This window comes from Barbus barbus (genome assembly GCF_936440315.1).
Source record: "Barbus barbus genome assembly, chromosome: 22".
In the NCBI taxonomy this organism is placed as follows: domain Eukaryota; kingdom Metazoa; phylum Chordata; class Actinopteri; order Cypriniformes; family Cyprinidae; genus Barbus; species Barbus barbus.
In genome coordinates, this window is record NC_136750.1 from 8,437,770 (window position 1) to 8,452,270 (window position 14,501).

The 14,501-nt window shown below is 43.8% G+C and overlaps 1 protein-coding gene across 1 annotated transcript in view; it reads left to right on the forward strand.

Moving 5' to 3' along the window:
• The window catches only part of LOC306888317 (UPF0606 protein KIAA1549L-like), a gene marked incomplete at both ends in the record, with an annotated part of 105,583 nt that overhangs the window by 38,802 nt on the left and 52,280 nt on the right, over window positions 1–14,501 (forward strand). The window contains one exon of the mRNA XM_079446533.1: window positions 1,908–2,246. Coding sequence (XP_079302659.1) covers window positions 1,908–2,246 — 339 coding nt within the window. The remainder of the gene's footprint in view (window positions 1–1,907; window positions 2,247–14,501) is intronic.

Here is a 14,501-nt window from a genome sequence, read left to right on the forward strand (position 1 = left end):
ATTGTCTCCATTGTAGGTTCTGTCACAGCACCGCTCAGCGTTTATTCTGAGATTTAAATGGAATTAATTGTTGGGTAATTAAAGGACAAGGTTTAATGAAAGTAATTTACTGACACCCTTTCATCTCCTGAAACCCTCGGTGAACTGGTGATCAAGCAGGAATAAGTAGCCAGACAATTGTATGCCACTTTGTATGGAGTCAGAATGATATCTGAATGAATTAATAGGTATAGAGTGACAAAATATGAAACTAAACAAATACATACATGTGCTTGCATTTTTTTTTCCTGGTGCACATACATAATAAATTATATATATTATATATATTTATTTATTTATCAGGTAAATGCATTTTAAAATCATCATAAATATTTGTTGATATCTAATGTTTTATTATCTTGCTTGTGTGCCTGTTAAGAGACAGAAAGACTGTATTTTCAGTACTTCAGTATAGCACTTTCTCTTTTTTTATTTTACCTTGTTTTTCTCAGTGGGCAGACAGAACAGGTCTGCCAGAAGGAAGAAACACAGCCTTGATGCTTCTCTCTACATGTAAAGCTTCACTGCACCACTAAAGGACATATAAAGTAAGGCTGAGAGGTATATAAACAGGTATTTCGGTTACAGAGATATTTCAAACAATATATAAGCAGAAACAATACCGATTAATATAGTTTGGTTTGGTAAAAGCTTCTAAAAATAATGGAAGATACATATAGTCAGGGCCTATATGTGCCCCCCCCCCCATGTTACGGGACGCACCTTCCTGGAGGGGGGCGATATCTATCACGTGTCTGTATCCTTTCAGTTCTGTTTTGCCCTTGTTTGGTAGTTCCTGTCCTAGTTTAGTTAATCATTCATCATATTCACCTGTTTTGTGTTAATTATCTCGTTTACTCCTTTGTTCCTGTTCCTTTATAATGATTCAGTTTGGTTCTAGCCTTCATCGAGTCTACAAAGTAAAGTTATGTTTAAGCTGCTATTTCTGTTGTTAATTCAGCTGCATGATTAAAATAACCTGTTTATTCTTCATCCTTCGTCATCCTGTATTCCTTCCTCAGCAGCTCATAACAGCTGTAGAAGAACCTGTCAATTTAGCATGCAGTATATGAAGCAGTTCATTTTGCTAGAGTCAGGAATTCATAAACAACTACTTTACACAGTGTGTAGAATATGTAGAGCTTGCAGATTCATGTGACTGAATCATAGTGGCCTCCAGATATAGAACATATCAGAGCGACAGCAGAAACTGGTAAAGAAATAATTGTTGATGGGTGCCAGCAAAAATCCTTTGAAGGGTCTCTGTTCAGTCAGCATATAAATGTGAATTTTATATCAGTCATTCATCTTTTAGCATCTATTCTATGGTGACACAGATGTTTGGTCACTAGTGATCCAAAGATTAGACGTTGCTTTGGTTAATGTATTTTTCATGCATATTGTCTTGGTTGAATTCAACATGTCATTATAAAATATAACTGAATAAGTATTATCCCAAATATATTGACTATCATTTTTTTGTTTTAAATGTGGTTCCAAACTAATGATAGCTGAGAAAGTTCTGTTTAAATTATGACTGATTGACATATTTGGGAGGATGAATTGATCGTAGCCCCAAATTACACCTACAGCATCCTTATGAGACTAATGTCTTTCAGGTCTTTTCAGTGCTCTTTCAGCATCATCATATTTATTGATGTGTTGAAAAAAGTATTTTGTATTGTCAAAAGCATGTTGAGAGCTGTAATTTTGAGTGCCTCCATCTCCTCAAGGAAACACATTCTGAATAGCAGATTGAAATTACAGTGTATAAAAGTTTTCCTCAAAATGAACAAACTGTGATTCTGAAAAGAAAAGATTGGACTGCCCTGGGATACATTTATATTATTCTCTTTCTCTCTTTTTAGATGACTTGAGTCATGAAGCCTCTGGATCATTTCTGGATGCGGCCACATCACCCTCCTCAACCCATTTGTTTGGCGGCTTCCATATGACAGACAGGAATCCAGCTCCTGTAGTCCAATCAGGTCCCACAGGCTCGTCAAAGGGTAGTAGGGAACAACCTGCATTTTCCTCTGTACTCACATTACTTGCCAGCACGGCCCAAAAGCCTCCTGAACTCTCGTCAAAAGTTGTTGCACGTGACAATGAAACACATCAATGGCCTTCAAATGGATCTTTGGAACGAGTGGAGCCATTTACTCTTCCATTGTCTGTGCTGGTCAGCAACCAATCCAATAACTCAGGTTTGTTCCCAGAATGCAACTATTTCTATATCTTACAATTAATTTAGATGTCATTGGGTTTGTACAGACTACCCTGTTGAAAAAACAAACAAAAAAGCATGCTGGTTAGGTATGTTTTGAAGCATGTCAGCTGGTTTAAGCTGGTACTTAGCTGGTCATGAGCTGGTTTAAGCTGGTTATAATATGGGTATGAGCTAGTTCTGCCATTTATGCTGCGGCGCCCAGGGAGCAGTTGGGGGTTCAGTGCCTTGCTCAAGGGCACCTCAGTCATGGTATTGAGGGTGGAGAGAGCTCTGAACATTCACTCCCCCCACCTACAATCCCTGCCGGACCCGAGACTCGAACTCGCAACCTTTGGATTCTCTCTAACCATTAGGCCACAACTTCCCCATTGTTAGCATGCAAGCCCTGCTGTCAACATCAAATTTACCATCTTTTCTGTCATCACATGAATCATCGGTATTGTCCAAAAATTGTGTCCAAATAGCCTCATTGAAGCATTTAAAATTGAAATAGGCTCAGCACATTATTTTATCATTTTTGCCTTTGTTAGAACACAATGAAGCACTGGCAACTTCAAAACATTTAACCACTTTTCAGTGTTTTATGAAAAGACCATTTTAGAACCTTCTGTTTTTCAAAGCTGTTTGAACAGCCACTGGGCACTATGTCACAAATCACACATTATTGCTTCATCCCAGGAGCTCTTTCAGTGCTGTAGCAGTTTACATAAAACCCATTCAACAGGCCCAGAGCACTAAACGTACCCCAGTGTTTAACAAAGCAATCCCCAAAAATGGCACTCTCAACACTTCCCCACACACAGTGGTTAATTGCCTCATTGTTGGACCCCACTGATCACAGGAAATTGAGAAAAATGGTATATTCCAAAGCTGAACCAAATTAATTGCTATTTACATTCAAGGCAATCAATAGACTTATTCAGAATATTTATAGATAGTGAATCAAACATAGGGAAGTGCTGGTCGGTTTGTTTCCTCTTGACAAGATAATAGTTTTGAACATGGTTTAAAGGGTTCATGAACTGCCTTTTTCTAATTAGTTTGTACTGGTCTCTGAGGTCCACTTATAATGTAATCAAGATTTTTATGTAAAAAAAAAAATATATATAATTTAGAAGTAATAGATTATTTTCTGTGCTGTTTCGACCCCCCTCGTCAGAATGCTCTATTTGAATAGGTGTGGCGGATTGTAGACTCGGACTACTATGATGGAAATGCCCACTGGTATGCTTTGCTAACTGTTTACTGTATGTTTGACAGCCTACATCCTTCACAGATGAACAGATGATATGATTTAGGTTAAAAACACATAAATACTGAGTACATATCAAATTATCTATAATAACAGACAAAGACAAAAGACAAAACAGACAAAAATCCAATATAGTTGGCACAGCATCATCTTTTAGTTTCAATCCTGTACTGAATTGCCTTGTTTTTAATCAAATCCATGGTAAAATGAAGTGTATAAAGGACCAAGTTCTTACTGACGTGGTCTGGAAAAATTCAAAATAAAAAATAATGTTCATCCAATCTGTCCTAATGTTGGGATCAGAAGGAAGGCTCTTTCATAGGTTCATGCAACGCTGTGTAAGCTAAGACGCTTTGGGAACGCCCCCTGGGTGTGCCGATTGTCTGAAGCCCTTATAGAATCACACCAATTCATTGGCTGATGGTGTGGATGCCGTCTTCGACGTTCTTACGTCGCTTCCTTATACTGGCAAACGTGCCATCTGCTCCTCAGATTTCTCTGCCTTCACAAAGCGGCTATATTAGCCATTCTGTTGCAATTTTTCTGGCCCGATTTCGATCGTTTTCTTTTGGGATTTCTTCGTTTGCACTTCTTCGACTGCAGTAGTGGAACTCTGTTCTCCTTGCGGTCAAGTGCCATGGAGTATCGTCGCTGTCAGCCGGCGTGTTATTGCCGTGTTATTGCAAGCGATGGCCCGCACAGTAAGTGTGTTAAATGTATGGATTTGTTTTACGATACGCGGTTTACGGTATCTCAAAATGCAAATTCTGTGGAAACTTCCGTCTCAAAACTCTCCACACTAGGCTCGCGGTTTTGAGAGGGAGTCATCCGTTCTTCCCCGTTTTTTTGGGCCTGCTTTAGCCGATGCTTTCCCGCCTAGCGGCCAGGAAGCTCGTGGACGTGCTTTCGCGCACACCACTGAAAAGCTCTCCATTGATTGGCTCGACGAGCCGCGTGAATCTCAGTCGTCTGAACTCGACGAGCGGTTCCTTAGCGGCCCAAATTCAAGGCCTGAACGGAGGAAGCTACCATTTTTCAGCGATCTGCATCACGAGATCTCCAGATCCTGGAAACAGCCTTTCTCCTCCCGCCTTACTAACGCGGCAGCCACTGACTTCACCAACCTAGTGGGTTTTGTGGAGCAGGGCTATACCGACATTCCGGTGATCGAGGACACGCTAGCCTCTCACCTCGTGCCATCTTTGGTGCCTTCATGGAAGTCCCGCCCCCTCCTTCTAACCAAACCATGTAGGGCCACTTCCGCCCTTATTGGAAAGTCCTACATTGCAGCTGGTGCAGGCATGGCCCTCCACACTATGGCCATCCTCCAAGCCTACCAGGCGGATGTCCTCAAAAAGATGGATGAGGGTGGCGGCCTGACTCCAGAGGCAGTCAAAGAGCTCCGTAAAGCCACGGACTTGGCCCTGAGAGCCACTAAGCACACTGCTCGTGCTGTAGGACGCTCTATGGTGGGCTCGGTAGCTGCAGGGCGCCACCTATGGCTTAATCTCATGGAGATTCGTGAGAAGTAGAAAGTTTTTCTCCTTGACGCCCCCATCTCTCAAACTATTTGGACTATTTGGGGAGGCAGTCAGCTCTGTGGTGGAGAAGTTTCGGTCCGCCAAGTCTCAGTCAGCTGCCCTCAGGCAGTTTATGCCTAGGATGACGAGGGACCACTCTAACACCCCCTCCTCCTCCTTGTCTAGAGAGCGCTCCTTGCCCAGGAAGGAGACCGCCAGTAGTAACAGCGCCCCTGCTCATCCCCCACCTACCACGTTCTGGGGAGCCCGCGGCCGACCATTGCCCCACCGGTGACCTCACAGGCGGATTGATCTGAAGCGGCCCGACAGGCCTGCCGCTTCAGCTCCATCGAGTCGCTCCTTACTCTCGAGTCAGGATGAAGAGAGTTTTCCCAGAAACCTCACGAGGCAGGGCCAGACCGTTCAAACGTTTCTGCCCACCTCTAACACACTCTCCTCACTCAGATCTGTCACATCCGCCCAGCGGATTTCGGTGTGCAGCAAACGGCCATCTTCAATCTCTTTCAGTGTGGCAGTCGGGAGACGCATCAGGCTTTCTCACCCTACTACCTGTTCCTTCGTCACCCGCGGCTCGCGTGATAGATTACACGTTCGGTTCTCTCCCACAGCCAACAGGCCCCGTACCGGCCACTTTTCAGTCCAGTATATCAGTCCCTGTGGACTCCCACATCCTGAACAAGGCTTTCCTTCGTGGTGGACGACGTCGCCCCCTCCAGACCTTCTCGACACCCCAACACAGGTATTTCTTCTAGACTACAACACTATGCTTCCTCTATCGCATTTCTTTTCACGAATGGGAGCACCTACCAGGGGTATCGCCTTCCGTCCGGCTACACACTTCAGTTTGGCCGCAACCCCCCCGCTTCGACAGGGTTCACCTGACAGTAGTAAGCAGCGCCTCAAAGGCTTCTGCGCTACAGCAGGAACTGTTCTCCCTCCTCCTCAAGGGGGCAATAGAGGAGGTCCCTCAATCGGACCTGGAACAAGTCTTTTTCAGTCGCTATTTTCTTGTGCCAAAGAGGGACAGCGGTCTACGACCCATTCTAGAACTGCATCGTCTGAACCTCTCCCTTTACAAAGGGAAGTTCAAGATGTTGACGTTGAAGACAATTATGTCACATATTCGAGTGGGAGACTGGTTTGTCACTGTTGACCTGAAAGATGCCTATTTTCATATTCAGGTTGTTTGGTGGCACAGGAAGTTCCTTCAGTTCGCTTTTGGAGGGAAGGCTTACCAATACAAGGTTCTTCCCTTTGACCTGGCTTTGGCACAGAGGATGTTCACAAAGTGCATGGATGCTGCTCTGGCCCCTTTGAGGCTCCAGGACATTCGTGTACTCAACTACCTGCACGATTGGCTCATTCTGGTCCACACCAGGGAGTCAGTGAGCCGTCACAGGGATGTCGCCCTCCACCACATTCGTGCTCTTGGCCTCAGAATGAACACCAAGAAGAGTGTTCTCTCCCCTTCTCAACAAACTGTGTTTTTGGGAGTTCATTTGGATTCCGTTCAAATGCAGGCCCGTCTGGCTCCTGGCCAGATTTCCAGCCTCAATACATGTTTGGCCCGCTTCAAGCTAGACCATCATGTCTCCATGAGCACTTGTCGCAGGCTCTTCCTCTCCTGGCACATAAACTGCCTGGAGCTAAGAGCCGTCTTCCTGGCACTTATTCTCTTTCTCCCCTCACTCAGGGGGTGTCATGTGATTGTCAGGACGGACAACATGGCGGTAGTATTCCATATAAATCGGTCACGTACCCTAAACAGGCATGCACACCGTCTCCTCCTTTGGGCTCAGGACAAGTTTCTCTCCTTGAGAGCGGTTCACGTCCTGGGAGTTTTGAACCTCGCAGCCGACTTTCTGTCGAGACAGAAGCTCAGGTCGGGAGAGTGGATGTTGAACCGCCAAAGGGTAGCCCAGATTTGGGATTTGTTCGGCAAAGCTGAAGTGGACCTCTTTGTGTCGCAGGAGTCGTCCCAATGTCCACTTTGGTTCTCCCTGAGTTCCCCAGCACCTATGGGCATAGATATGTTCGCTCACCCTTGGCCGGACATAAGGCTGTATGCGTTTCCACCCGTAAAGCTGATTCCGGCAGTTCTGTGCAGGGTGAAGGAGAGCGGTGTCCGTCTCCTATTTGCAGCCCCGTTCTGGGCATCGCAGACGTGGTTCTCGGAACTGATTCCTCTTCTGTATTGGCCCCCTTGGGAGATTCCTATCAGGCAGGACCTGCTCCCTCAGCTTCAAGGCATGATCTGGCACATTCAGCCCGAGATCGGGAAGCTGTGGGTATGGTCCATCCAGGGCCACAGGTTTTGACTTCTGGTCTTCCTGCTGAGGTTCCGGAGACTACCGCTAGTGCCAGAGCCCCCTCCACTAGGAAGCTGTACTCTTCCAAATGGAAGGTATTTGAGTCTTGGGGCCATATAGGGCAGCGTTTTTAGCTTGTCGTGTTTGGTATATCGTTCCCAAAGCGTCTTAACTTACGCAGCGTTGAGTGAACCTATGAAAGAGAACGTCTCGAGTTACTCACGTAACCCTTGTTCTCTGAATAGGGAACGAGATGCTGCGTTTGCTGCCAAGCTCCTCACACTGCCGATAGGGGCCTTTTCGGCAGAGAAATCTGAAGAGCAGATGGCGCGTTCGCCAGTATAAGGAGGCAACGTAAGAACGTCGAAAGACGGCATCCGCACCATCAGCCAATTACTTGCCGTGATTCTATAAGGGCTTCAGACAATTGGCACACCCAGGGGGCGTTCCCAAAGCGTCTTAGCTTACGCAGCATCTCACTCCCTATTCAGAGAACAAGGGTTACACGAGTAACCCGAGACATTTTTCCACAACTTGTCACTGCATAGCGTCTTGTTGTGTTATGAGGGATCTGTAAAATTTCAGTGTAGACCTGCATTTGTCTCTTGCTATTTAAACTACAGTACATGCACAAATCGTTGAGCAGGGCTAAAGAGGCAGTGATGTAGAAGCAAGTGTTGATCTTCTTCTGTGGAGGCGGCGCTTATCTACATTATTATATCATAAAGTGGTACATTCCCACAACTTGTCGTTTTGGCAGATTGGCTTCAATATAAGCTGTTTTTAGACTAACAAGAAAGTTTTGAGTTCTGGATCTTACAGGATGTTTTATATAGAAAAATGACCTCTTATATGTTAAAAGATTTAGGGAATTTTGATTTCTCAGTTCATGACCCCTTTAAGTAAGAAAAAGGACCAGCAATGCTGCCACATTCTTGATGAGCTGTTGAGGATTGATTGAAGTACAATTCCTTATAGTAGAGCTAAAAACAGCTGCTTTACAGTGTGAAATGCGATTAAAAGGGATAGTTCACCCAAAAATTTAAATTCTGTCATTAATTACTCACCCTTATGTCGTTCCAAACCCGTAAGACCTTTGTTCATCTTCAGAACAAAAATTAAGATGTTTTTGATGAAATCCGAGAGCTCTCTATACTGCAACACAACTGAAATATTCCTAGGTCCAGAAACATAGCAATTATATTGGTAAAATAGTCAATGTGACATCAGGGGTTCAACGGATATTTTATGAAGCAACGAGAATACTTTTTGTGCACAAACAAAACAAAAATAATGACTTTATTCAATACTTCTTCTTCTCGTCATCCCGTCTGCTGCGGTGTGCCACCATTGTGGAAAGTATCATGAAGCATGCGGTTGCTTCCGCTTCATGGAATCAAACAACGCATGCGTGTGCTGATGCATGTAGAGAGCTTTAGGATATCATCAAAAATATCTTAATTTGTGTTCCGAAGATGAACGAAGGTGTTACAGTTTTGGAATGACATGAGGGTGATGAATTAATGACAGAATTTTCACTTTTGGGTGAACTATCCCTATAAATCCCATTGAACTTCTATAATGTCATTTATTTCCCAGTGAAACGTGATAGTCACCCAAAAGTTATGTAGGGTGAGACTTGCTTTGAAATTGTATTATATTCTATTATTTATTTACTTATTTATTTATTGGATTGTGACAAATATAAATCAGTTGGTTGAAGAGTAGGGGTTAAAAATAAAAGTGAATCATAACATGAATAATTACATTTTGATAAACAATTACAGGCATTATATTTTAAATAATAAGAAAAGATGAATCATGCACAGTAAGACCAAGAATGTGAAGTAAACTTAAAAAAAAAAAAATAGGCTCATGTAGATAACACACATCTTTGCCATTTCTGATTGACAGGTGTTTAGAGGAGAGTGGTTGAAAGATTAGATTTTTTTGTTTTGTTTTTTCATGGTGACTTTAAGTGAGAAGCATAACCTCCATCTATTAAAAAATACCGCCGCTGATGGCAGCTATTGTGCGTTGCTCCTCAGTGTTCGTATTGTTTTTGTTTGTTTTTCCTGTTTTTTGTTTTTCAAATAAGATCAATTTTACAAGGGATGATGAACATTCGGCAGAACACACCACAAAATCTTCTACCGGTTTTTGATTTTTCGGACGTTTTGCTGGACATTGTAGTTGGTTGAGCCATAGCTCTGGTCAAACGCTACAGGAGGAGGCGCAGACGGGGAAAGCGAGCCGGCGCGCTCGTGAAACTTTGTCAGCGCGGATTTAGAACGGCGTTACCTAGCATCCATTTGTCGAATCTCCGCTCTCTACCCAACAAAACGGACGAACTCCTTCTGCTCTCCCGGACAAACAAGGACTTTTCTAACTCTGCTGCTCTGTGTTTCACGGAAACCTGGTTGAATGGCGACATACCGGACAGCGCGATTCATCTGCCTAATTACCAGCTGATCAGAGCAGATCGGGACACAGAATCAACGGGGAAATCGCGCGGCGGCGGGACATGCTTTTACATCAATGAGAGGTGGTGTACAGATGTAACTGTGTTAAAGAAGATGTGCTGCTCAGATCTAGAAACGCTCTTCATTAACTGCAAGCCGTTCTATTCGCCGCGGGAGTTCTGCTCGTTCATTCTCGTGAGTGTCTACATTCCACCGCAAGCGCACGTGAGCACAGCTTTACAGAAACTCGCTGATCTGATCACAGAGAGTGAGCAACAACACCCGGACTCTGTTTTAATCATTCTCGGGGACTTTAATAAAGCAAATCTCTCCCGTGAACTGCCAAAATACAGACAGCACATCACATGTCCCACCAGAGACAGTAATATATTGGATCACTGTTACACAACAATAAAGGACGCATATCACTCTGTTCCACGAGCAGCTTTAGGACTCTCTGATCACTGTTTGGTTCATCTTATTCCATCCTACAGGCAGAAACTTAAGTCTGCAAAGCCTGTATTAAGATCTGTTAAAAGATGGACTAACGAAACAGAGCGGGATTTACAAGCCTGTTTCGACCTGACTGATTGGACTGTTTTTGAAGCTGCTGCAAATGATCTGGACGAGCTCACAGAGACTGTAACATCTTATATCAGTTTCTGTGAGGACATGTGCATTCCTACCAGGACTCATCTATTCTACAACAATGACAAACCTTGGTTCACTGCCAAACTCAGACAGCTCCGTCAGGCCAAAGAAGATGCCCACAGAAAGGGGGATAAAGTCTTGTACAAACATGCCAAATACACACTGGAAAAGGAGATCAGAGTGGCAAAGAGGAATTATTCTGACAAGCTCAGGAACAAATTCTCTTCCAGTGATCCTGCTTCAGTGTGGTTAGGATTGAAGGACATCACCAGCTACAAAACACCCCCCCCCCCAGCACTCTGGAGAATCAACACCTGGCAGACGACTTAAACGAGTTCTTTTGTCGTTTTGAACGATCACCCCACACCCGGCCAGAACACCCCTCCACACAACCATTCACACCTCCAGCAACTCCTCTCTCCCCCACACCTACAATTCAAATCAGTGAAGATGATGTGTGCCAGGTCTTCAGGAAGAACAAAAGAAGGAAAGCACCTGGTCCAGATTGTGTGTCACCAGCCTGCCTAAAAATCTGTGCTGATCAGCTAGCCCCCATCTTCACACAGATCTTCAATAGATCACTGGAGCTGTGTGAAGTCCCCTCATGCTTCAAACGCTCCACCATCATACCCGTCCCAAAGAAACACAAAATTACTGGACTTAATGACTCCAGACCTGTGGCCCTAACGTCTGTAGCCATGAAATCAATCGAAAGACTGGTTTTGGCTCATCTGAAGGACATCACTGGACCCTTACTGGACCCCCTGCAGTTTGCCAGGTCTGTGGATGATGCAGTCAACATGGGACTGCACTTCATCCTGCAGAATCTGGACAGACCAGGGACTTATGTGAGGATCCTGTTTGTGGACTTCAGCTCTGCTTTTAACACCATTATCCCGGAAACCCTTCAAAATAAACTAACTCAGCTCTCCGTCCCCACCTCTGTCTGCCAGTGGATCAACAGCTTCCTGACAGACAGACAGCAGTTAGTAAAGCTTGGCAAATTCACAACCAGCACCCGAACCATCAGCACTGGAGCTCCTCAGGGCTGCGTTCTCTCCCCACTGCTCTTCTCCCTCTACACCAACGACTGCACATCTAAAGACCCCTCTGTCAAGCTCCTGAAGTTCACAGATGACACCACACTGATCGGCCTCATCCAGGACGGTGACGAGTCTGCTTACAGACAGGAGGTTAAGGAGCTGGCTGTCTGGTGCAGTCTCAACAACCTGGAGCTTAACACGCTCAAAACTGTGGAGATGATAGTGGACTTCAGGAGAAACCCCCCTGCTCTCCCCCCACTCACCATCATGAACAGCACTGTGACTGCAGTGGAGTCATTCAGATTCCTGGGCACCACCATCTCTCAGGACCTGAAGTGGGATATTCACATTGACTCCATTGTCAGGAAGGCCCAGCAGAGGTTGTACTTTCTTCGCCAGCTGAGGAAGTTCAACCTGCCACAGGACTTACTGAAACAGTTCTACTCTGCCATCATTGAATCCATCCTCTGCACCTCAATAACTGTCTGGTTCAGCTCAGCTACCAAATCTGACCTCAGAAGACTACGGAGGGTAGGCCGGACTGCTGAGCGAATCATTGGTACAACCCTCCCTGCTCTCCAAGAACTGTACTTATCCAGAGCGAGAAAAAGGGCCGGCAAAATCACTCTGGACCCCTCACATCCAGCACACAACCTCTTTGAACTGTTACCGTCTGGTCGACGCTACAGAGCTCTGAGCACTAGAACGACCAGACATAGGAACAGTTTCTTCCCTCAGTCCATACATCTCATGAACACTCAATAAATAAACGTGGAACACACAACTAATTCATTATCCATTCACCACACTCACTTATTTTATTTTTATTTTTCTCATTTCTAATTTGCACATACTTGACCTGTACATACATAGTCGCCTATATTATATATTATATATTGTGTTTTTTTTTTTGTTTTTTTTTGCTGCTTTGTACATTGGTTATTGGCTATTTCTTGTTATTTTGTTTTATTACCTGTGTCCTGTCCTGTTACTGTCTTTCTGTTGCACTGTGGAGCTTCTGTCACTACAACAAATTCCTTGTATGTGTAAACATACTTGGCCAATAAAGCTCATTCTGATTCTTCTTCTCATTCTGAAATACAGTATATACTGTGCTAAACATCTCCAACCCTTTGAAACATTCCTGGTACACTTGTTCTTTGTAATGAAGCCCTCAGGTCAGTCAACAGTCATTGGTCAGTCAAGCTTATAGGTATCCAAACATCAAGCATTGTTGTTCTGCAGTAACAGACTAGAATATAAGAGAACATAACATTTGAAATTCTCTTCTAGAGCAAAGTAAAATATATTTTTTTAAATAATCATAACTCCATAACAATATATTTTTTAAGCATGTAAAGCTGATGTTCCTTTTGACATGTTGTATACAGTATACTAGTGAAACTGCTATAATAAGAATTAATTGATTTAAATGAAGTATTAAAATCATAGAGCAGCTCAGAATCACAAGTTTTTAAATATAATCTTTTAAAGTCAGGTTGTGTAAATCCCAATATTTCATTTAATTCCCTGGGTTCAGAGGAGACATGCACAGCTCAGGCAATTAAATATTTAAAGATGAGCCATCAGCCATCAAGGGTTTTAAGATAGAGTTCCCCCTTCATGACTCTGTGAGGAGTCTCATAATTAAGTCAAGTCAAGTCAAGTTGAACTTTATTGTCATTCCGCTACATGAGGGGACATACAGTGGAACGAAATGTCGTGCCTCGCAGGACCACGGTGCTACATACCTACAGACATACAACAATGAAGTAAAAAACACTATAAACCTATACACAACTAACCTACTGACAGATTTAACTATAAGTATACTATAGTGGGGATTTCTTTAAGACTGCAAGGGAAGCTCGGCTTCCCCTATAATGTCAAAAAATTAATGGTCAAACGTACTATTGTGTTAACGTTTTATTGATTAAAAATGCGTTAGAACACGTTCATCTCAGAGACGAGTTCGTTCAGAATCAGCTACATATAGCAGGTGACTCGATTTCCTTCTCATATATTCCCGTAGCATCAGTGTATTTGCCTGTTGAAGCCCAGCGTCCATTGACTTCAATGGGGCTGCTTTGAACAGTTTTTTTCAGTGCTTCAAAACTAGATGGTCATTGGATAAATGCTGCGATTATGTCCCGCCCCCGGACGCTCAGCGTCTCTGGGGGTGAATGGAGGAGTGGGTTGGCCTGGACTCTGGACTTCTGCGTGTTGATTCGAGGGTTTGTCGAAAGACTGCATCTCCTTTTGATTGACAGCGATTGTGTCCTATAAGAAGTCGCTGATGCTGAAGCTATTCGAGCCAGTGTTGCCAACTTAGCGACTTTTCAGACCACGTACCCTAGCGACCTTTTTCCCCAAAAGTGACTAGCGACAAATCTAGCGACTTCTTTGACAAACCTTAGCGAGTCTCTGTGATCGCTGGTATTGCCGCAACGGCGCGAGGTCAGCGCGCACACACCTCTTTCTCTGTTCAGTGAGCGGCTGAGAGGAGCAGCGCGTTCAGTTCAAATAGATATTATATTGCTTCTCTAATTTTACTTGCAAATATAGCCGAAATCACAGCACAGGAATTGTCTTATCTTGTGTGTATTATTTGATTTAATCAGACGACGGCTCGATTATAAATTAGGATTTTTGTGCATACTAACTTCTTGGGAGGGAGAGCTGGTTATGTATTCTTAAAGGGCTGCGTTTCAGTCACTATTTCATATTTATCCCGTTGACTGACAACATAAACAGTAAAATATATAAAGGAAAACAGTTTTATTGAGAATTAAAATACAGTATGAGCACAGAGAGACAAACAAATGTAAAAGGAAATATGACGCGATGACGTAATGAATATGCTAATTAGTACATGACGTCATCTGGCGACATTTAGCGACTTTTCAAACTGGCTTTAGCTACTTTCCATCGAAAGAAGTTGGCAACACTGATTCGAGCTCAGTCTCATAGTGGA